The sequence below is a fragment of the Carassius gibelio genome, chromosome A14 (genome assembly GCF_023724105.1).
Source record: "Carassius gibelio isolate Cgi1373 ecotype wild population from Czech Republic chromosome A14, carGib1.2-hapl.c, whole genome shotgun sequence".
NCBI lineage: Eukaryota > Metazoa > Chordata > Actinopteri > Cypriniformes > Cyprinidae > Carassius > Carassius gibelio.
In genome coordinates, this window is record NC_068384.1 from 17,529,601 (window position 1) to 17,552,131 (window position 22,531).

Consider the following 22,531-nt stretch of genomic DNA (forward strand, 5'->3'; position numbering starts at 1 on the left):
ATTTTGTATTTTTACACAGTCATATTTGTATCATTGTGCATGTCAAAATAGCAGGGTTTACTTCCTTTAGGTAGGTAAAGCAAAAAGTTTACTTGAATTGTAAGAGCCTTGATTTTTGCTCAAAGGCTGCATTAACACTGGCACAAAAAAATCTTATTTTTCGCTCACATTTTCTTTCTCTCTCGTTAATTTATTTGAATTCATTTCAATAAATATAATCTTGGAGCCACTTTATTTCGCTAGAGAATTCTACCTCTAACAAGCTGTAGATAAATTAGCCTAACGAATGAAAATTACTGTTATTTTGCGTTATTTATCTGTTCAGTCAGATTTTGTGCTGCAAAATATCCATGACAGCCGTTGTCCATGCTGGCAAATAATAATGGCCACTTGACATGAATTATATAAATAATTTTAATAGCACAGCCATTCAAAACCAGAGGGTCTTTAATGTGCATAGTAAAGCGATAACTGCAGGCAATCCTTTTGGGCAGGAATTAAACAAAGATATTGGACAGCCTACCAGTCATGTCTAAAGTGAATGTAAACAGGTGGGCCAAAAAATTTGATATGGTCAAAATATTAGATCTTGTGCTTGAAGACTTGAAATATAAATGCAACCAAAAAAAAACTGAGAAATAAGTCAAAATAGGTTTTTGATGGTAATCCACATTGCTTCAAATGTTGTTGATAAATCTTAACATTTATTGAACCAAAATATTAATTTAATGTTCAATATCTATTTTTTTATTTTGTTTACTTATGTACACGTCTCTCTTACCTCTTTCTTATTATTTTGCAGAGAAAAGCTCAGATTCTGAGAACAAACATCCTTCTTTTAGTGACCTTAAGGTTAGTGTGAACAAGACAAAAGCTTCAGAATCCAGAGACAGCAAAGATAAGGACAGTGTTACACCAGAGAACCTCGAAGAAAAATCTTCTTTTGCCGATCATTTCACCCCTGCAATCCCTGAGTCTAAAAATCCTGAACTGGAGGTCCATCAACCCTCACTGATTGTTCTCCCTAAACCTACACCTTTAGAACCTAAATCTTTATCTGCTAACCACTCCACGAGGGAGAAAGCCCAGCACTGCAATGGAGACATACCTGGCCGAAATCCACACTTGTCAACTCAGCTTCTAGAGATGGAGCCAGAGACCATGGAGTTTAAACCAGTCACAGGGCCTGGACCACCAATGTCTTCCTCATTAATTACGGCTGTACGCCAATCTGCCTTTCCTCAACAAACCTTAGACCTAGAGAATGTTCAAAATGGACCCAGGCTACAAAATGGAATATCTGACCAGTTACCTGCCAGTCTAGAAAAAGAGTGGAAGAGTGGATCAAATCATGTGGATCTTGAAGGACTTGACAGTAAAGATACTAAGCCAAATCAGAAAGAGACAATAAACGCTAAAGGAACAACTGAATTTGAGAAAATAACAGTAGACAGCAAGAGTCCTCTACAACAACAGTCATCAGACTCTCTTGAAACCAGAAAATCAGAAAATAAAGTGCCCCAGATGAACACAAAGCCCCCAATACCTCCCAAGCCATCATTCATTGGTTTACAGCCATCCACAAAGGCAGTTAATGCCCAGTCACAAAAACCTGATGAAAAGACAAAAGTTCCTCCCAATGGACTTTCTCTACACCCCTGGTCTCAGAGAAATGGTTCCAGTACCTCCCCACACTCTACACTGATCAAGGGTGTTTCTCTAAGTCATGAGAACCTAAGAACTGAACTAAAGGCTGAAAGCTCTACAGTCAAACCAACAAGTGCTTCAACTACTCCTACCCCATCTCCATCTGCCTTACCTTCTCCTTCAGTTCAGTCTGTAAATATTGTTCCTGAAGATCCAGCTCAAATTGGGACTAATTTCCCCAGCAGAACAGGCTCGTCTGGACGTCTGTCTGCCACAGCCTTACGGGGAAAAATTCAGGATATGCCCTGGTACCTCACCCGTTCCCAAGAGATCTTGGGGACAGTAGCACTCAGCAACAGTATTTCATCGACAGGCAATAAAGCAACCATTCCAACAGATGTTAACCATGAATCCAAGAAGGTATCTCCCAAGGCCACTTCAGTGCCATCTTTGATTGACTGGAAAGAGAAAGATGCTGAAGTAGTCATTGTGAAGCTCAAAGATGGACCTGAGGATGTGAGCCCAACTCCCGTGAAAGACACCAACAGGAAACCTCAAACATCATCAAGCCATCCTGACCTGAGGCAGAAATTGTCCACAGAAGCTACAGAGTTGCACAGGCATTTTGGGACCTGCAGGTCCGAACAACCTCAATCACACAAAGGTAACCCTTCAGAGATTCGACTTGACAATGATTCTTCTCTATCCTCCGGAAGTCCTTCCCATCATGATGCATGTGGCTGCCATACTGTTTATGCCAACTGTTTCAGCGGAGATACAGAGGAAAACTGCAGCTTTGATGATAATCTGACTGTTTATGAGTTCTCCCGTCGAAACCAGATCAGTAAACCACCTCAACCCACCCCTGTTACTTCCCCTGCAACCCTATCTGGTCCCTCTCCAAATGTTCTGTCCCTACTCAGAGATTCCCCTCGCCCCCTATCATCATCCTCAGAACTCAGCCCACTCTTGGTCCCACCCAGACCTCTGGAATCTCTGCCTCTAGATCGTGGACCAATAAATAATCCGCTCCACTTTTTGCAAAGCCACCATTATGCTTCCGGTCAGAAAGGTACAGGGCTTAAAGATGGCTATGCCTGTTTGCAGCGAGATATTGATGAACTTCTTTTGGTTTTGAAGAAAGGACCTTCTGTAGTACACCCTCCAACACACAAGGGGGAATGCGAAAATGGCAATGTGAATGTGAATTCGCTTTCAGAGACAGAACGATACCTGGTTCAGGCGGAGGCACGGAGATTGGCGTCAGGATGTCAGAGAGCCACACGGGTAGGATGGGCACCTGACGATGCTCTTCTATCCCTTGGTAACAGTTTTGGAGCTCTAGTGCAACTTACCTCAACCTGCATGCGAGTTTCCTGTTCGGACTGTGGAGGGTGTCATGGGGATATTGATGCAGATGAGGCCTTGAGGAAGCTTGAGGAGATTGTGGACCTGTATAAGGAGTTTGTAGGAGCTGTAGAGACGACTAGAGAGGGCGAAGGTGTCAGGCTTTTAGCCAAGCAGTGTACGGTTCTTATTTCAACTGTCTTCTCACTAACACAACTGTTTCGGTCACGGACACCAGACATAGACAATGGAAATGTACCTCTGAACTTTTAAATGTTACCTTCCGGCACCTTCTTAAAGGACTGTAGAGTGTGAGCATAGACTTGTACTTAAAGTAGCGATGCCTTTTTGGCATCTGTTTGTGTGCTGGCACACAAGAATAATAGTAAGTGCCGTGAACGTACACACACAGTAAGCAAATTAACATGTCAGAACTGTTATGTATTAACCTGTTTGTCTTGGAAAGTCTCCCTATAAATGTAGTGAAATTCTGCATTCAGACATAGCTATTTTCTAACTGTTCTTTAATTCCTGATGTATGTACAGTATGTAGTATGTATTTATTTTTTACTTACAGTATATGCACACCGTGGTTTCTAACCTACTATACTATACCTGCATTTTGTTTATTTGTTGTTGTTTAGTTTTTAGGGGGGTTTTTTTTGGGGGGGGAGGGTATACGTGAATCCCTACCTCTTGCTCTAATAACTGAGATAAACAGTGTTATGAAGCTTTACTTGTTTTCATGTTTAGTTTAGTCATGCTGCTCTTTACAGACTGAAGGAAGAAAGTAAATGGACACTCCACTACCCCTTACAATAGATGCTTGGAGAAACACTAAGAAGCCCAAATACATATGCAGTAATGTTTAACTGGACTATACAAAGGACTTTCATTTCATTTTGTCTATAATACCTTTCTGGCTGTAGAATGAGAGATGATGGCAATAGCAGTGCAGCGGTTTGGCATTTTTCTACCTGTATGTTGGTGTGTCAAGTTTGGCTTTTGACATTAGATCAGTGTGGTCCAAAGACATAATAGCACAATTTGGGCATTTACACAACAACAGTGTCATTATATTAATGTAGCACCCTGTAAAACTAATCCCAATGATAGCCAAACCACACTATTTTTCACTCGTTTTTGACTATGCAAGCATCACGATTTGTATCCACATTTTTCCACATATTATACTCTTACATTTTATACATCTTAATACATGCATAATTTTCCATTTGTTATGAATCATTAATATTTCACTTTAGAGGACCTCCTTGACAAACCTAGGCCTTATATTATATCTTGGAAGATCGTTGTTAAAGCTTGTTTGATTGCATCATTATGAAAATATAGTGTAAACAAAAGGTTCATTTAAAAAAGTTATTTCTTCCACTTTTGAAAGTGGTGAACAGCACCATATTTAGCATACATTAAATACTTTACTCATTACCATGCAGGTATGTGTATGCAAAGTCTCCTGGCAAAACCAGCTCAGTTTCGTTGCATAACACATAATGCAGTACAAATTGCATTGCTTTCTTTGCAATATAGCAGTGGGTGGTGGTAAACTGCCTACTATCGTGGAATACTATCATGGCAGAGGAAAATCTTGCCGAGCATGTTTAAAGATGGCTACCTGAATAAAAACACATCCGACATCTGAAGACATCAATAGCCTCCTTGAGTGCTGAGCTTTTTAAGAACTGCACAATTGCAATGCATTCTTCAAGCCTTCAGATCTGCATTTCGGCACTTGCATGGAATGTTTCTGTTGTAAGAATTTTAGATTTGGCTGTCATAATCACAAATAATATGATTGGGGAGACTATCAAAGACCTACGCTTAGAATTTTGAATACTTGAGCCCTGTGCCCGGTTGCATGAAACTCCTTAAGCTAAGAAATCCCTTAGATATAAGGTTAAGGGTACCCTTAGTGAAACTTGGGTTGCAAGAAAAAACCCTAAGGGTTTCCTTAAGGAACTTAAGGATGTTATTAAGTTTTTCCCCTTAATTATCTAAGTTTTCCCTTAAGTGTTGCTACAAAGTCCTTAGTGACCATTTCACCTTAATAAATTTAAGGGACCAAAACAGCTCCCTTAAGTCAACATAAACTCAAAATACGATTTAGTGTTAATTGAAGAGGAGGAAATGCCAAGGCGTGTTTTTAATGATCGTAATAATCCCTTGGAGACGATGAATGGTTGATGAAAGGCTGAAAAGTATTATTATTATAACCACTTACAAAAACAATAATTGCTTTTTCGTCCTCTGTCCAGTTTGGTTTACGTTTTTTTGTTTTCTGTTGTTTGTACTCTCCATAGCAAAAATATATTAATAAAAGTGTGATTTTAGCAAGGGTTTGGCTTTGTGGTTCGTTGTGTTCTGTTTACTGTTAGAGGTAGTAACTATAGCAACCGCGGCGATCTTTGCCGTATGTTGTCAGAAACTACTGTGAAACACTTAGTATGAACACTTAGGTAAGGGTGACAGTTAAGAGGCTTCTTGCAACGCTCTTAATGAAATCCCTTACCTCAGGGATTTTTTCTCCCTCAGGGAAACCCTCACTTAAGGAGTTTCATGCAACCGGGCACTGATCTTTTAGCCCTAGTGATTCAGTTGTCCTTTGTTCCTGATCTCAGACCAGTATTTTGTCGTAGACACTGGTTACTCACTGGCTGTGTCTAGATCAGGTTTCAAAAGGCAATATGCACCTACAATACATAAACAATTAACTTGCCCAGATCACATGACCAAACTCGAGGTCATCCTTGTTCAGTTCAATGACTTTATAGAAGTGCTTCCAGATGGGAAGAATTTCACCCATGCTGGACACATCCCTCCCAATAAACACACACACACACACACACACTGCCGGTTTGTGGTTATCAAGTCAGAAAGCTAGTTTGCTTGAAGAGAAATGTCATGAAAACGGAAAGCGATAAATATGTTGTTGTTATTCTGTCTTTTCAAAGGAACCATTTTGATATCGAACTATCAGAGAGCAAACGTATTTCTAAATTAAATCTTCCTGTCATATGAAGGTTCTAAGAACGATGAAGACTAAAAGGAACTGCGTGTGCATTTGTACCAAATATGAAGCAAAAAAACTATGAGGGCCATTTATATTGAGACGTATGCAGACGATTGTGTTTCAAAGTGCACAAAATAAAATCTTAAATGTGGCTGTATGTGAATATGAAGGCAAACATGTGAATGAAATTAAATTAAAAGGGACAATCGAGAATCTGGTTTGCATTCCCTCTACTGTGTTCATGATAATAAAGGTTTGATTTTGAATGACAAAAGCTGTGGATGTAATCCATTTTTGTGGCTTTTTCATTTTCTTTTAGACAAAATATAAGTTCTTACATCTTTCTTTTGATTTTGGGTTGAAATATGACCTGGACGTGCTCTTGACATGTTTTGTGAGAATTTGGTGAGTGATTTTATATATTTTTGGGCTTTAATCTTAAAAGCTGTGATTTGTTATTTTACAATGTATCGTCTTTTCTAATAGTCTGGTTTCTAGTTTAACACACCTACTAAAACACTAAATTGCTAGTCAGACTGTATTCGAGTTTGCATGAGGAGATTACAGATTAGTCCTGGGATTAAACTCAACCGAAATCTTTTACAGTTCAAACAGAGGGAATGATGGGATTGTGCTGAAGCTGTTTACTGGCAGACACGCTGCCTGTAATCTGTGCCTTTTCAACAGAGCGAGTGACTAAAATTGAATCTGTAGTAACTCTGAAAGATATTTTTGTTGCCTTTTCTATTTTAATTTTAAATCTCATAAAAAACCTTTTGCTTTAAGTAAATTTAACACACAGTTAGAGGGATAGTTCAGCCAAAAATGAAAATTCTGTCATCATTTACTCACCCCAACATCGTTTCAAACCTGTATGAGTTGCTTTCTTATGTTGAACATAGAAGAAGATATTTTGAAGATTGCTGGTAATCAAACAGTTGGTGGTTGCCATTGACTTCCATTGTATTTTTTGTCCATATAAAGTCAATGGGGACCATCAACAGTTAGGTAATCAACATTCTTCATAATATCTTCCTTTGTAGAAACACAGGTATTTGTACGAAAGCAGCAGCCACTACAGAATCAAAATGTTTTTATTCAAATAGAATGTCCCATCTACTGCCTCCATTAACCTATAATCATTAGGATATTTTTCCAAACCAATCCCTGGGATTTACTCATGGCCCTCAGAAGGAGCTGCAAACGGCTCTAAAAGCATCTGTCCTTGAACGCCATTTCACCTTGTGTGATGGGTGTTTCCATGTCTTTCTCTGGCCCCTGGAGGTTAACATAGTCATACATAATTAAGTAAAGGACTTTAAAGTTTGTGAATGATGAAAGTCATTATAAGCTCCATAGACAAATAACTATCCTCATGTCAAGTGAATGGTGTTAGCATGTTGCTAAGCTAAGGACAGACAATCTAATAAGCATAAAATTTATACCCTATATTTAAGTATGCAAAAAAACTAATATGATTATGTAAAAAAAACAAAAAAAAAACACATAAAATAAAAGTAATTAGGATTTTTTAATCCCATGTACACTCTGAAGCATCATAAAAAAAGTTTAATAATGACACCCAGAATGCAATAAGTGGAATTGCTTGTTTACTTTCCAACCACAACAATGTGAAAATGTCATTCATGTCACAAAACACTGGTTACATAAAAAAAGCATTTCATGAAAATGATCAGACATCTTTGAATTCATCAGGCCTTTTGCTGATTGGCAAAAACACTAGCATCGTGGGCTTGTACAGACGTCCCTCGCTTTGTGTGGTCCACAAGTCACACCCATTTATTCACGAACCATCGGTCAACCTTACTATTACACATGGCTTGTAATGCTTCAGTCCAGAGTTTGTGCATCAGTTTTTTTAAACAAAACAACAGCAAATAAGTAGAAATGTACGGTCAGTAGTGCAACTTTGTGCATTCTCCATCCGTGTCCCACAGACCCCCAAAAAGTGAGTAAAAGAGCCACTAAAAAACTGATATGAGAACTGGGACATGTGGTGATACATTTCACAACACTTATAGTAGCCAATAAATATGGGTGGACTTTATATGTAGTGATCAGCCCATGGATGGTGTCCATCCATAATTATACAGATCATTAAGTGCAGATGTTACAGGAATAGTCCACATAAAAATAGAAATTGTGTCATCATTTACTCAACCTCAAACCTGTATGACTTACTAGGTAGTCAATGGGACCAGAAACAATCAAATATATATTTTTTATGTTCCACAGAAAAAAGAAAGCTTTAGAATGACATGAGGGTGAATGAACGATGACAGAACTTCATTTTTAAGTGAACTATCCCTTTAAGTGCACATGTTAAGTGCACCAGGGGAGCTGGCAGTGTCCAGATCCTCCTTTAAAGAGCTAAATTTGGCTTGCTTCAGAAAAAAGTGCACTCCGCCATCCACCCCAGTCTTCAGAAAACTTTCAGGAGAAGCTCGTAGGTTGCATTGATGATCCCCCACGACAGAAGAGATCGGTGGTAGTTGAGCGTCGCTCCGCGGAAGAGCAGCACGATGCTGCCGCCGCGTTCCCGCCACACCGTCATCAGCACGCGGTGGCAAGGAACGAATTCACCCCCGACTTGAGCCTGAGCTCGAGATTTGACCACGTTTAGAGGGTAGAACATGATACCCAGCGCTGCCCCCAGCAGCCCGCCGCACACAAAGTCATTGGCCATGTGACCCATACGGGATCGGGCATCAGGGAGCTGCTGCTTAATTGGCCCACGCAAACCGAAGAACAGAATGTTACTAGGTCCATTTCGCAACAAAACTGGTACCAGTCCGCGGTAGCACTCCCTCACACCGTGGTCCCGCAGGAGAGTCCGGAAGGTGTGGGCTGTGTTATTGAAACGCCCGTTGTGCCTGTGATCCTGAAGCAGTGTTTGCACCCTTTCGAATGGCGTAAGGGCAGCCTCAGCCACCCCGGCCAGCGCGGCAGCGACGCTCCGCGTAACAAGCTCAGGTGCACCACTTCCATGAGCATGGTGCAAAAGCAACCGGGAAAAATCCTCATACAGGCCGAACATGATGGCCACGGTGGTGGTTTTCTGCAGAAGTGGAGGCAGGAGCCCTCGGTAGAGATGTCTCAACCCTTCCCTCTGCAACTGACGGACGGCTTCGGTCACTCGGACCCCATGAAGCTGCTGCCGGAACAACACTTTCTGAATAGGAAAGGTCACGATGATGTTGGTGAACGCCGCAAGCGAGCCGCACACATAGTGCTTTCCGCGAGCACCCAGATTGGCCCCTATTAGCGCGTGGCCATCTTTACCCAACTTGCCCTGCGGTTGCTGGGCCGAATCTGGGTCCATAGTAGTAACCACCCCCATAGGGAACTAAGCACTGGACTGGTCAGCAGAAGCAATCCAGGTAAACACCCATCAACAGCATTTCAAACTGAAAGAAAGAGAAAATAAAAGCATAAGAACAGACAAACCTTTCTTGATAAGTTTTATGAGTTGATCCAATCCAAACGTGTTTTATTGGCCAATGGTTTCAGACAAGAGTCTTATCTTTTGAAACCACTTTGCGTCATTATCTGCCGATAAGAAACATTGCCTAACCACAGATCAAGTGACCCAGACAGAGAGAGGGCAGGAGGACATCAGGCTACTGAACCATACCAACCTAAAACCAAACCTAAATGTATATTTATTACGTTATTTACTCACCCTCACGTCTATCCAGATCTATGTGACTTAATGTATAACACAAAGAAAGAGGTTTCGAATACTGTTCACACTGATCTTTTCTCTTCAATACGAGCATTTTATTTAACATGGACACAAAATATGAAATGCAAACGTTCATGTTAATGATATCAAATGCATCATAATTGCTCACGTTTAAAAATGCAGCAGAAAAAGACAGATTTGGGATTTTACTAAACATCTCCTGCTGTTTTCCAGGAAGAAAGAAAGTCACATGGATCTGAAACGACACGTGGGTGCATAATAACAGTGAAGACTCCTGAACACGGTTTAAAAGCCATGAGAATGAATGCATAGTAATCCAGTAGCAGAGTGAATGTAACTACAACCAATGTCCAAGACCTCTCCAAAAATAAAACGCCACGTGTGGTGGTCGGGGAAGACACTATAGGGACTTCTGAAGGTCATATAGAAATATGAAGGTCATGAAATAATCTGCTGCCATCATAACAAAACAGATTCATGAGACTCAAACTCTTCAAGATCACATATCAGACTGAAACACAAGCACGGTCATGACCCAACAGTGATGACAGGTCAGTGTTAGCCAGCTGGACAGGCCCCCCAACTTCACAACTCATTAAACACCTGCACATATAACGTTTAAGAAAGACACACCATTAATAAAGGACTTCAAGCATACAGTATGTGGCTGAAATGCTGGGATAAGCAGTGAAATGTCCTTGATATGATCTGACTTCATGTAAATCATCTCTTTCCAGAGTTTGTGGAAACCAAAAATAGCTGAATACGTACAAATGGAATTTGCATCTATGCTACATACACATTGTTTCAAATCTGGTGTCAGATGTGCAGATGGCTGTTTCGCTTACATTTAATTCCCTTATTTATCTAAACGTGCAGGACACAGCTAACTTAGCAGGCTCTGTTAGCACTAGTGCCAAAAACAGTGGGCAGCCAAAAACATACACCAATATCACGAATATAGAAGCACAAACTCCTGTGGCACCAATATAAAAGTACATATATAAAATATAACGTTACGTAATATTGTTTTCTGTATAAACTACGTCACGTTGCTCTTTTTGACTACAGCATGTCCTGAGTGTAACAAGTAAGTGTCAATAACTTTCAGATATCACTTAGATAATCTTTAATTACCTGTATTTTATTATTTAAATGCTTAAATGCGTTTCATGCACTGATCTATAACAGAAAACCTGTATAACGTTAGATCAGTGGTTTCGTGTCACTTATTAGCGCACCAAGAACACGCACCTACGCGAAGCTAATGCTAATAACGTTCATGTGACAGCACAAGTTCAGATGTTTGCACCGCGAATTAATTTACTAAAAGAGTTTATGTTTGTGATTAGCGAAATCTGAGAAATCCGTAGCGCTAAATGTGTGTAGTTGACTACCTTCTGGTCCGGGGGAAAGTGACGGCTGGGTGAGTGAGGCGGCACCGACTCCGAGCTTCTTCGGTTCCAGTGTTTCCACTCCAGACTCAAACAGTGAGAGACCGGAAGTGATTACGAAAGAATCTCTTCTGGTGTTTCCATTCGCACGGCGTTTGTAGGGTGCAGAGAGAAAATAACTAGAAGGGTCACTTCAGTACATTGCCGCTGGAGGGCAACAGTTAACCATAATACACAACATGAGAATAAATAAAATAAAATAAAATTAAATTAAATTAAATTAAATTAAATTAAATTAAATTAAATTAAATTAAATTAAATTAAATTAAATTAAATTAAATACACTTTATTTATTTATCTCTTTATTTATTTCTACTAAATAAAAGAATATGTAGAACATCTAAACATTCTAATGGACTCAGATTCACAAAGTTTTGATGACTTTAAATAGATACAATCTATTACTATAAACATTTATTTTGCTTATACAAACAGAAAATATTTGTTTGCAGTGCCAATGAGTTTAATGAGTACATTTATAATGATTTTAAATAAATTGAATCATATGTAACCTGCACCAGAACAGCAGAGGGCAGTCGGAAAGGAAATTACGTGTTGGTCCGCCCAATGTGATTTTCACGAAACAGGGAGGAATCTTCCTTATAAGATTGAAGGGGTAATATAAATAGTATATTTTACTTTATAAAAAAAATAATGTGTGAAATATTAAAAACTTTTCTTAAAAAGTATATAAAAAGTATTTTAAAATGTTTTATATACAAATGAATTGTAAAATGTCCTTTCTACTTGTTTCTACTAAACAAACCGTACACCATGAGATTGTTCTCCCTCCCCCGTTTGTGAGATGGTACCGTCACACTATAAGCGTTCAAACATTCGCGGTAAAATTATATACCAGTACTCGCTGTCAGATTGTCAGAGATTTTCTTTCTGCCATTGTTTTTGTTTATACATATTGTTAGTGAGTTTTGTATCTATCACTGTATTGAATAAATGAATGCAAAGATGAGTAGGATGGCGAAAACACTGAAAGCTGTTCAGCGGGAGATGCAGGTGAATGTTTTGAATCCTCATTTACTTAACTGTTACGCTGTTTTGAAAAGTAATTCATGAAACATAATATTAACTTCACCCCAAAAGGAGTGCTTGAAAAGTCCTTGAAAGTCGTGGAATCTATTTTTACAGTATCTGTACGAACCCTGATACATGCAGTAATAAGCACTTCAAGTTTGTACACAAAATTAGAAGAATTTGTTGCTTATTAATTTCCATTTTTTTAGAGTGCAAAACCTCCTGTGGTGGAGTCTCCACAGCCTCTGGACATTTCATCCATAGAGAAAACCAGTGTGTTTCATGGAGATCAGTATTCTCCTCATGGTATGACAACCCTGTAATAAGAAAACTGTAGTTTGGGTGGGGGCTAAATATAATGTTGTTATATTGATGGCATATCAAAAAGCAAGTGTTCATCACTTTCTGAAAACAAAGTGTGAAAGTAATATAAAGTCATATCAAAAGTGACTAAATGCAGTTCTTTTGCAGGGAACCCCCTTCACAGCACAGCTTTGGAAGAAGATCTCAGTCCTGGACCAGAACAGAACCAGAAGTCTGCTTCAGAGAAGTCGGGTCGACCGCGAGCTGGGAAGCCTGTTCTTAGTGTAACAGACACTGATAAGACCGCAGTTACTCAGGCTAAGAAAATAGGCAAAGCTGTTTCTGAGGCACTGAATAAGAAAGCTTCATCCAAAGAGAACCAAGAACCACCAACAAATAAAAGAGCAAAATCAGTAGTAAGGTAGAGTGTGGTCCTGTGAGATCAAAGGGGTTTAAAGGCATTTGGTAAAGCTTAACATAAAGGCTTTATGTGTCATTACAGAAAAGTTAAAGGCAGACCTTTGCCAGCCATATCAGAAGACAGAGATAATGCAGGAAAGAAAAGAAGATCAATCCCCACAAGCTACACAGCCAAGGTGAGAGTTCAAGGAACAGTTCACCTAAAAATGAAAGTTTGCTTTAAATGTACTCACCCTCCAGCCATCCAAGATGTAGATGAGTTTGTTTCTTCATAAGAACAGATGTGGAAAAATGTAGCATTTTATCACTTGCTCAGCAATGGATGCTCTGCAGTGAATGGGTGCCGTCCAAACAGCTGATAAAAACATTACAACAATCCACAAGCAATCCACACAATTGCAGTCCATCAGTTATTGTCTTGTGAAATGATGTGTGTTTGTAAGAATATGAATATTCCTCAAATATTAATTCATAATCCACAACACTTCCTCCATCCCCTGATGTCCTCTCGCATCAAAATACACATGTTTTTAACCTTTTTGGACCATTTTCACTTATAAACTGTGAATATTATCTACATATTTCTGTCCATATTCAGACAAGACCACTTTTTCACTGGGGAAATATTATGGATAGAAGACGCATATTTTAGCCAGAAGCAACTTTTTGAAGTCTTAATGATGGATTTAATGGACTGGAGTTGTATGGATTACTTGTACTAAATTCTTCAGATCTGTTCAGATGGAGAAACAAACTCATGACCTTGGATTACCAGAAGAGGGAATACATTTTGAGCAAATTATCATTTTTGGGGTGAACTGTTCCTTTAAATGTCTTGATTTTCAACATCGTCTGCATGTTTTCCTGACATCTGTTAAAATCTTTTCAGCTGTCTACATTTTTTGTTGTGAATTCATGGCAGAAATGAAAAGTAATGTATTTGTAATATTATTTAATTTTTTTTCTAATTTTTCCAGGAAGCAGTCAAAGGTCAGAGGTCAGCTAAAGAAACATCTTCGAGCCCAGGAGTGGCTCAGAGACAGCAGAGGTCACCTCCGTCCTCAGAGGAGCTGACAGACGGGGATGAAAGTTTTGTATGTCTCATATCTTCATGTATCAGTATGATATGTGAAACATGGCCCTTTAATTCAGTTTTTCCTTTTCAGCACCCAAGCAAAGAGAAGTCTATACAGGGAAAGAGGAGATCATCCAGTCAACGGCAGAGTGGCCACAAACAGAAAAGGAAATCTTCATCTTCCACAGGTACTAAACAAGACTGCTGTAAAGTTGTTTGTTGTCTTAAACGTGTGCTGTTATTAATTTATATGCATCAGATGCTTTAATTGTGTGCGATGAAGCTTGTCTTGGTTCTATTTGCTTTTTTTTATCCCTTTCATTTTCTTTAAATGCACATAAAAAATATAGGTTGCATAAACCAATCAAACGGCACAGAGGTGAATCCTAGCATTGCAAAACTTTTGATTTAAAAATCTATTAAGAATGCATGATCTGATAAAATGTTTCACTCTGAATTTAACGTAAATTCTGGTGAATTGAAAAAAATGTCCAAATGCATAAATGTAAATCGTCTTTTTCTAGAAAGAGCTGGCCCCTCTAAAAAAGCCAGGGATTTGAGAAGTCCAACTGATCTTGACGTGGTGCTCAGTAGTTTCCAGGAGTTTGTCTCTCAGTACAAGTAAGGGTGAATTGCTCTAATTACTCCAGTGTCTTAATAATGAACAGAAGTCAAGTGCTTACATATTTGTCTGGTTTCTGCAGGCAGACCGTAAACTCTGACGCAGTCAAACGCTCCATTGATGCCGTCAGTCGCTCATTTGAGGAGCAGCTCTCAGAGATAGTGAGAATGTTTTTCAGATCTTTTCACATAAAATAAATGGTGCTCATGTCATAATTATTAAAATGTGTAATTTATTCATAGATCACAGCAACAAAGGAACTCAAGAATGTGAAAAGAGAAAATAACAAGGTGATTCTCCGTTGCATGACTCATCTGGGGAATATACACTGACTACACATTAGAAGTTTAGAGGAATTTTAAATGTTGAGATATTAACTGCTTTTATTTGACCAAAAATGCAGTAAAAACAGATAATATCCTGAAATATTAAAATGTAAATGCATATTAGAATGATTTCTGAAGGATCATGTGACTCTTAAGACTGGAGTAATGGTGCTTACAATTCAGCTTTGCATCACAAGAATAAATAAAAATGCATTCAAATAGAACATTTATTTTACATTTTAATAATTTTTCACAATAGTTTTTGGATTGGAAATTATTTGCATACCTGTATGGTTCTCTCTTTCAGATCAATAGCACTATTAATAAGAAGAGGACCAGACTTGTGGAAGCCAATAACGAGCTCATTAAGTAAGCGCTGACAAGTAAACAAAATTGATGTTACATTTGAGGTCTGTTGTTCTATCATGGAAAACATCTCGGTTACGTATGTAACCTTGGTTCCCTGAATAGGGAACGAGATGCTGCGGTGACGTCACCACGTATGGGAACACCTCTGGTGTGACGAATGTCTGAAGCCCTATACCATCCCGCCAATCCTATTGGCCAAATGGCGCATAGCACCACCCTGCGCATGCGCGCGCATGATATACCTGGGTGCAGCGCGCCATTTCGCTCAGATTTCATGACTGAAGATGAAGAGTTATCAAGGTACGGAACGGCCAGAACCGCAGCATCTCGTTCCCTATTCAGGGAACCAAGGTTACATACGTAACCGAGATGTTCCCTATCATAGGTCACTTCGATGCTGCGGTGACGTCACCACGTATGGGAACGATATACCAAAACGCCTGACGTACCTGATAACTGAGATCCGAGGAAGCAACTGCTCAAGCGGAGAGAACCCGGGAGCCAGGGGCCATCCTCACATCCAGACTGTAGGACTTGATAAAAGTGCTCGGTGAGGACCATCCTGCCGCAGCACAGATATCATCCATAGAAGAGCCACTGAGAAAAGCTTGAGAAGAAGCTACAGCTCGAGTGGAATGAGCCTTAACCCCTAAGGGCGAAGCGAGTCCGCGCGCCTCATAGGCCAAAGAAATTGCCTCCACCAGCCAATGGGACATGCGCTGTTTTGTAACTGCATGGCCCTTACTTTTATGTCCAAAGCAGACAAACAGCTGGTCAGAACCACGCCAAGGGGCTGTGCGATCCACATAAGTCTTTAAAGCTCTCACAGGGCAAAGACTTAGATCTCCTGACCCGGCCTCGGCAGGTGAAAAAGCTTCCAGAACCACTTGCTGAAAGCGAAAAGGGTTAGATGCGACCTTAGGAACATAGTTAGGCCTGGGCCGCAGCAGCACCTTCACAGAGCCTGGTGCAAATTCCATGCATGAGGGTGAAACAGAAAGAGCCTGTAAATCCCCAACTCTCTTGAGGGAGGATAAAGCCATGAGAAGAAGTGTCTTCAGAGTCAGGATTTTATCCGATACGGTCTCCAAGGGCTCAAACGGATGCCCTGATAAACCTAACAACACAATGGATAAATCCCATGAAGGAACTCGCACAGGGCGGAAAGGCCTCAGCCGTCGCGCACCCTGTATGAAACGAGAAACTAATGGATGACGCCCCACAGAGGCACCGCCTATGCATTCGTGGTAAGCTGAAATGGCTGCCACGTAAACCTTTAAAGTGGCTGGTGTAACGCCATCCGAGAAACGCTCCTGGAGGAACTCCAGCACTGAAGCCACTGGGCAGTAAACTGGATCCACATTATGATTACCACACCAGGCTGTAAACAGTCTCCACTTGAAAGCATATAAGCGTCTCGTAGAAGCTGCTCTAGAACTCAATATAGTCTCAGTAATTTCAGCAGAAAGACCGGGACATACTAACGCACTCCGCTCAGTGGCCACGCCCACAGTTTCCACAGATCTGGCCTCGGGTGCCAAATCAGCCCCTGTGCTTGTGATAATAAATCCTGTCTGATGGGAATCTCCCACGGAGAGCCCGCTAGCAGACTGATCAGATCCGCAAACCACGGCTGCGTGTGCCATCGCGGAGCCACCAGCAGCAGCTGTTCCACTCTGTCCCGGCGTAATCTGCATAATACCGCTGGGATCAAACGAATCGGAGGAAAAGCATACAGACTGGTCTTGGGCCAGCTGTGAGCTAACGCATCCACGCCCAGGGGCGATGGGGAGCGTAGGGAGAACCATAGCGGGCAATGCGTAGTCATGCTCGATGCGAATAAATCCACTTTCGCTTTGCCGAATATCCGCCATAAAAGATCCACCGTCTGGGGGTGTAATCGCCATTCTCCCTGTTCCAGAGCCTGTCTGGATAGCAGATCCGCTCCGAAATTCAATCGTCCGGGGACATGAATGGCCCGGATCGAGAGAAACTTGTCCCGAGACCACAGAAGAACACGCCTCGCCAGCCTGCACAGGGGGCGAGAGCGCAATCCTCCTTGATGGTTCAGATAAGACACAACCGCTGTGTTGTCTGATCTGAGCAGCACATGACGGCCGATCAGCAGATCCGCGAAATACTGGAGAGCCAGAAAAACTGCCAGTAATTCCAGTCTGTTTATATGCCAGCCGCGCTGAGCCGCTGTCCACACTCCGTGGGCTGGTCGCCCTCGACACACAGCTCCCCAACCAGTCAAAGACGCGTCCGTCGTGACAGTCTCTCGGAAAGCATAAATTCCCAATCGAACTCCTGACAGGAGAAATTCGGTTGACATCCAAATTTTCAGCGACATCACACACCGCCGTGTCACCGAAATCGTGCGATGCGGGAGACAACGGGGTGAAATATTCCGCCTTTTCGTCCACCACTGAAAGGGGCGCATTTGAAGCAATCCCAGACGAATCACGGGGGATGCTGCTGCCATTAGACCCAAGAGCCTGAGGCACAATCTCACCGTCGCCGTGCGACCCGCTTTGAAGTGCCGCACGCATGACGCAATCGACTGAGCGCGCGGGAGAGAAAGCTTCGCTGTCATCGCGCGAGAGTCCAGATCTATTCCAAGAAAGTTATCCGTTGAGAGGGAGTTAAAACACTCTTCTTGAAATTTGTTCGTAAGCCCAGGCTGTTTAAATGATTCAGCACAAGATCTCGGTGAGAGTATGCTTGAGTCCGCGATTGCGCTAGCACCAGCCAATCGTCCAAATAATTCAACACACGAACGCCCTGGAGCCGCAACGGGGCCAGAGCTGCGTCCATGCATTTTGAGAACGTACGGGGCGCTAAAGCCAAGCCAAAGGGAAGAACGCGGTACTGATACGCTTTGCCCTCTAAAGCGAATCTGAGGAACTTCCTGTGTCTCTTGACGATCTGAATATGGAAATACGCATCCTTCAGATCGATCGTAATAAACCAATCGCTTGGTCGGATCTGAGACAGAATAGATTTCACCGTCAACATCTTGAATTTGCTCGGTCTGAGTGCAAGATTCAGACGGCGTAAATCCAGAATGGGTCGTAACCCGCCGTCTTTTTTCGGTACCACGAAATAACGGCTGTAAAAACCTGTCTCCATCTGAGAGGGGTGTACTTCTTCTATAGCCCCTTTGCTCAGCAGAGCTGACATTTCTTGTCGCAGCACCGCCATTTCCGTAGACTTCACCGTAGTGGGAAGAATTCCGCGGAAAGGAGGCGGGCCTTTCCGAAACTGAATGGTGTATCCGTGACAAACCGTGCGTAACACCCATTGAGGAATGCCGGGCAAGCGTTCCCACGCGGCCCGAAACAATATTAACGGTTTCAAAACTTCCGCTCCCAGCAACGCCGTCATACGCGTTAAAACGACCGGACACGAAAAACCCGTGGTGTTCGTGCACCGGGGAAGCGTATGCGCCGGAGTCGTTGCGTTCCGTTGAGTATAATCCTGAAACGTGTCCACGGCAGGAATTAGGCCAACAGATGGAACATCGGGCTCTGCCGCTAGCGAAAAAGCGGCGGCTGTGCGAGCCGTCATAAACGGGCCGTTTGTGCAGGGTCCTTGAGTCGTCCCTCGAACTCCGAAAGCAGGATTGCGCAGAGTGTCTGAGGGAGCGTCTGTCATTACAGCTCGATCCAATGTTGCTCGAGGCGCTGTTAGCGGCGAGACAATCAATGTTTGAGCATGGGGACTGCAATGAGAGTGTGGGATGCGCGAAAGCGGTCCGACAGCGCTCTCTAGCGGAGGGCACAGTCCCTGGCAAGCAGCAAAAAGATCAGGAGCTGCTATTCGGCACCCGAGAACGAGAGGCTTTAGCCGTCGAGGTCAGGTTCAATCGCTTACGTTGACGCTGGTGCGCCGGAGGAAAAACCCTAGGGCCCCAGTCCTTACGAGGAGGCGCCATGGGTGTAGGTTCCTCTCGAGAGGCTGCTCGCTGGCGGTGAGAGGAGGTTGAGCGAGAACGCGCGGGCGCTTGCCGGCGTTCGACCTCCCTGGGTCTGCGGGGAATCAGCTGGCGGAAAGCGGCTGATTGCTGTTTCGCTGCCCTGAACTTCTCCACTACTGACGTGACAGCCTCACCGAACAATCCATCCCTGGAGACAGGGGCATCCATAAGGAAAGATTTATCCTTCTCCTTAATATCGGTGAGATTAAGCCAGAGGTGGCGCTCAACCGAAATCAAACCGGCCATAGTACGGCCCACTGCACGAGCGGTATGTTTGGTAGCGCGTAGCGCCAAATCCGTAGCTCTACGCAGTTCTTTAACTGCCTCCGGTGTGATGCCCTCACCTTCATCCAATTCCTTCAATAACTCCGCCTGGTAGGCCTGAAGGACCGCCATAGAGTGGAGCGACGCAGCCGCCTGACAAGCCGCCATGTAGGATTTACCCACCAAACTAGACGTGACTCGACACGCCTTCGAAGGAAGAAGGGGGCGAGACTTCCAAGCCGCGGCCGAACTAGGCGCAAGGTGTTCGGCGAGAGTCTCTTCCACCGGGGGCATCATAGTATAGCCATGGTTCGCCATATCAGAAACGGTGGCGAAATCCGCGGCCGCGGCGTTAGTAATCCGCGCCGAAAATGGCTGTTTCCAGGACCTCGAAACCTCCTGGTGGAGGTCCGGGAAAAAAAGGCAAAGGCCTCCGGGGCTGTGTAGGTGTCCGACTGGTTAGAAAACGGTCGTCCAGCTTGGAAGAAGGTTGGGCCTCGGCCTTGTCAACCTCCCAGTCTAGCCCCAATTTACCCACCGCACGAGAAACCACATCCAACAGCTCACTGTAGGAGGGGGAAACACGCCTCTCCTGTCCGCTAGGAGGAAGAGGGCTAGTGTCAGTCGCGAAGTCCTCAGACCCCGAGGCCGCGGTGGATAAAACATCGTCGTCATAGCGTCCACAACCGAAGGAGATGGCGGTGCATGCCTCCGGTGTGGGAAGTAAATCCTCATTAGAGAAGACGACGGGCTCAGTATAAGTTTTATTCTGCAGCAGGGTAGGGGAGAGCGAGCGATGTGGAGAATATTCCAGCGCTGCGCTGTCCACAAAATCCATGTCGCACGTGTCACCCCAGGCCCTCGCCTCGTGCGGTGCCTCGGCAGTCGCAGAGGTGACCTGACGGGGGTTAGACTCGAGGGCGACATTAGAGAAAACTTCCACCCTGGAGCGCAGTACTCTGAGCCGCAGGCCATCACAATGGGGACAGGAAGAAAGGCCGCTAAGCGCCGCCTGTGCGTGATGTAAACCAAGACATACTACGCACCTGTCATGAGTGTCCCCCGCCGTGATGTACCTGGTACATGGCTCCTTACATTTTCGAAAGCTCATCGCGTCCGCGAAGAGGAGTTAACACTGCTCGAAGAGATCGCTGGAGAACGCGAGACGATAGGGCACAGATGATTCGCTATTCCTGAAGGAATGAAATCTGAGCGAAATGGCGCGCTGCACCCAGGTATATCATGCGCGCGCATGCGCAGGGTGGTGCTATGCGCCATTTGGCCAATAGGATTGGCGGGATGGTATAGGGCTTCAGACATTCGTCACACCAGAGGTGTTCCCATACGTGGTGACGTCACCGCAGCATCGAAGTGACCTATGATAGGGAACTGGATTTTCCTTGCTCTTTCATAATATTGTATAACATTCATAGTAATGGATTTAAAACTGTAAAACTGAAATGAATTTCTGGTTTCAGGGGAAAGACAAAGCTGAGGAAGCTTCAGAAAGATCACGATGAGATTGAACAGAGACTCAAAGCTCTGAGAGAAGGATCCTCTTTGCTCACCAACCTGCAGGAGCTCAACAGGAAGTACCTGAAGCACCGTAAAGCTCATCCGGATGAGGTGGAAACGGTGAGGAAGTCTGCAGCTAGTTGGTTTGGTGTTGAGCTTTCATTCCTAATGAGTTCTGTGCTTAAACATGCTTTATAAGCAAACCGTCTTGTCATAGTGTATGGGGTTTATTGTTCTTTGGCTCATTTCTCATTTAATTTCTGTCTTTTGTCTGACAGTATGGCCCATCCTGTATGCCTGCCATGTTGATGGAAGCCAGGTGCATCATGGGAACAGAGCACCAGCTAAAGACTGTCAATGACCATCTACAGCAGATCTTGGATGAATCAGAAAATGAATAACTAACACACACTGTGAAGCTCAGCAAATAAACCATTTTAAAGTCATGGTACACTTTGTCACAAGGTTTATTAGTTTTGGCAATTTATGCTAATTGAACTATTGTTTTATACTTTAAACTCAAAACTATCTTATTTCAAATACTACGATTTTAAATCTTCTGAAAATACATTTGACATCACACTCCAACAAACGTCTTTTCAAAAAAGAGCATCTATTACACATGCTTCAAGAATACTTCCTTGTTTTATTATTCATCAATCATCACCCATTAGTATTTACAGTAAAGTTTGAACTGGTGCTTAGTCATTGATACCCTTTGTCCTACAATGCCCTGCCTGAGCTTGTGTGATAAGAGGATCAAATAGACACTGTGCTTTAGGCTAGATATGATCTCTGGTGTTTCAGGGGCAGTTTTTGTGTAAAAGTGCACATTTTGAGTGAATGAATATGCAAAAATCTGGATGGATGCTTTAGTGTTGTCACATTTATTCATTTAACAGTCACTTTACAATTGAGGAATCAAGATATATTTTAAATAAATGTTAATGTGGACATATGAAGGAGAGTAGAAATTAGGATTTTCTTTCATGCCTTTCACCTCTGACTCTATTAAAAGGTAATGTTAATACGCTTTGCTTGGGCTAACATTGTATATGTTTTACATACTTAAAAATGTATATAAACCGGTCTGCATCAAGCATAAAGGCTGTAATGTTTGCACACCTTGTTAACTGATGTATGTGGGGTATGCATGTTTTTTTCGTCAATCCATGTTCCTTGAGAATGTAGAACAGCTGCCACGTCATTCCTGACACTTGATCTGAAGGCTGTGAATGGGTGTGCAGATCAGTTTGATTGTGCTAAGCTAGTATAATATTTCTAACTGTGCTCGTATAACTGAAAGCAGCTCTATTGGACTAAACTTCTTCCTGTTGCTGCCGGTTTCAGCTTGCATGTCTGATTTTGTCCTTTGCACCTTCTCAAAAAAATGGGTGGGTGGGGGGGGGGAAAACCTGTT

At 42.6% G+C, this 22,531-nt stretch overlaps 3 protein-coding genes across 5 annotated transcripts in view; 2 read left to right on the forward strand and 1 right to left on the reverse strand.

The window, feature by feature from the left end:
• LOC128027689 (FERM and PDZ domain-containing protein 1) overlaps positions 1-6,299 on the forward strand; it is a 37,182-nt gene extending 30,883 nt beyond the window's left edge. For all 3 annotated transcript variants that reach the window (XM_052615499.1, XM_052615498.1, XM_052615500.1), the window contains one exon: positions 803-6,299. In XM_052615499.1, coding sequence (XP_052471459.1) covers positions 803-3,267 — 2,465 coding nt within the window. In that variant the 3' untranslated portion in view covers positions 3,268-6,299. The remainder of the gene's footprint in view (positions 1-802) is intronic.
• A 1,319-nt stretch (positions 6,300-7,618) lies between these two features.
• On the reverse strand, positions 7,619-11,311 carry LOC128027690 (mitochondrial nicotinamide adenine dinucleotide transporter SLC25A51-like). The gene is made up of 2 exons (XM_052615501.1): positions 11,150-11,311; positions 7,619-9,453 (listed from the first exon to the last, which is right to left on the reverse strand). Exon 2 carries the CDS (start codon positions 9,384-9,386, stop codon positions 8,469-8,471), a length of 918 nt encoding a protein of 305 aa, XP_052471461.1. The 5' UTR covers positions 9,387-9,453; positions 11,150-11,311; the 3' UTR covers positions 7,619-8,468.
• Positions 11,312-12,026: 715 nt separating this feature from the next.
• Positions 12,027-22,515, forward strand: LOC128027691 (centromere protein U). The gene is made up of 12 exons (XM_052615503.1): positions 12,027-12,220; positions 12,448-12,544; positions 12,710-12,962; positions 13,044-13,137; positions 13,939-14,055; positions 14,128-14,224; positions 14,561-14,657; positions 14,741-14,819; positions 14,901-14,948; positions 15,292-15,353; positions 21,075-21,231; positions 21,390-22,515. Exons 1-12 carry the CDS (start codon positions 12,161-12,163, stop codon positions 21,510-21,512), a joined length of 1,284 nt encoding a protein of 427 aa, XP_052471463.1. The 5' UTR covers positions 12,027-12,160; the 3' UTR covers positions 21,513-22,515.
• The last annotated feature ends 16 nt before the right edge of the window (positions 22,516-22,531 follow it).

Bases quoted from the DNA above. Each gene is read 5' to 3' on its own strand.
- LOC128027690 (XM_052615501.1), bottom strand. From the start codon at position 9,386: ATGGGGGTGGTTACTACTATGGACCCAGATTCGGCCCAGCAACCGCAG.
- LOC128027691 (XM_052615503.1), top strand. From the start codon at position 12,161: ATGAATGCAAAGATGAGTAGGATGGCGAAAACACTGAAAGCTGTTCAG. The intron at 14,658-14,740 runs GTAAGGGTGAAT...TGGTTTCTGCAG, and splicing joins GAGTTTGTCTCTCAGTACAA to GCAGACCGTAAACTCTGACG. The intron at 15,354-21,074 runs GTAAGCGCTGAC...TTCTGGTTTCAG, and splicing joins GCCAATAACGAGCTCATTAA to GGGAAAGACAAAGCTGAGGA.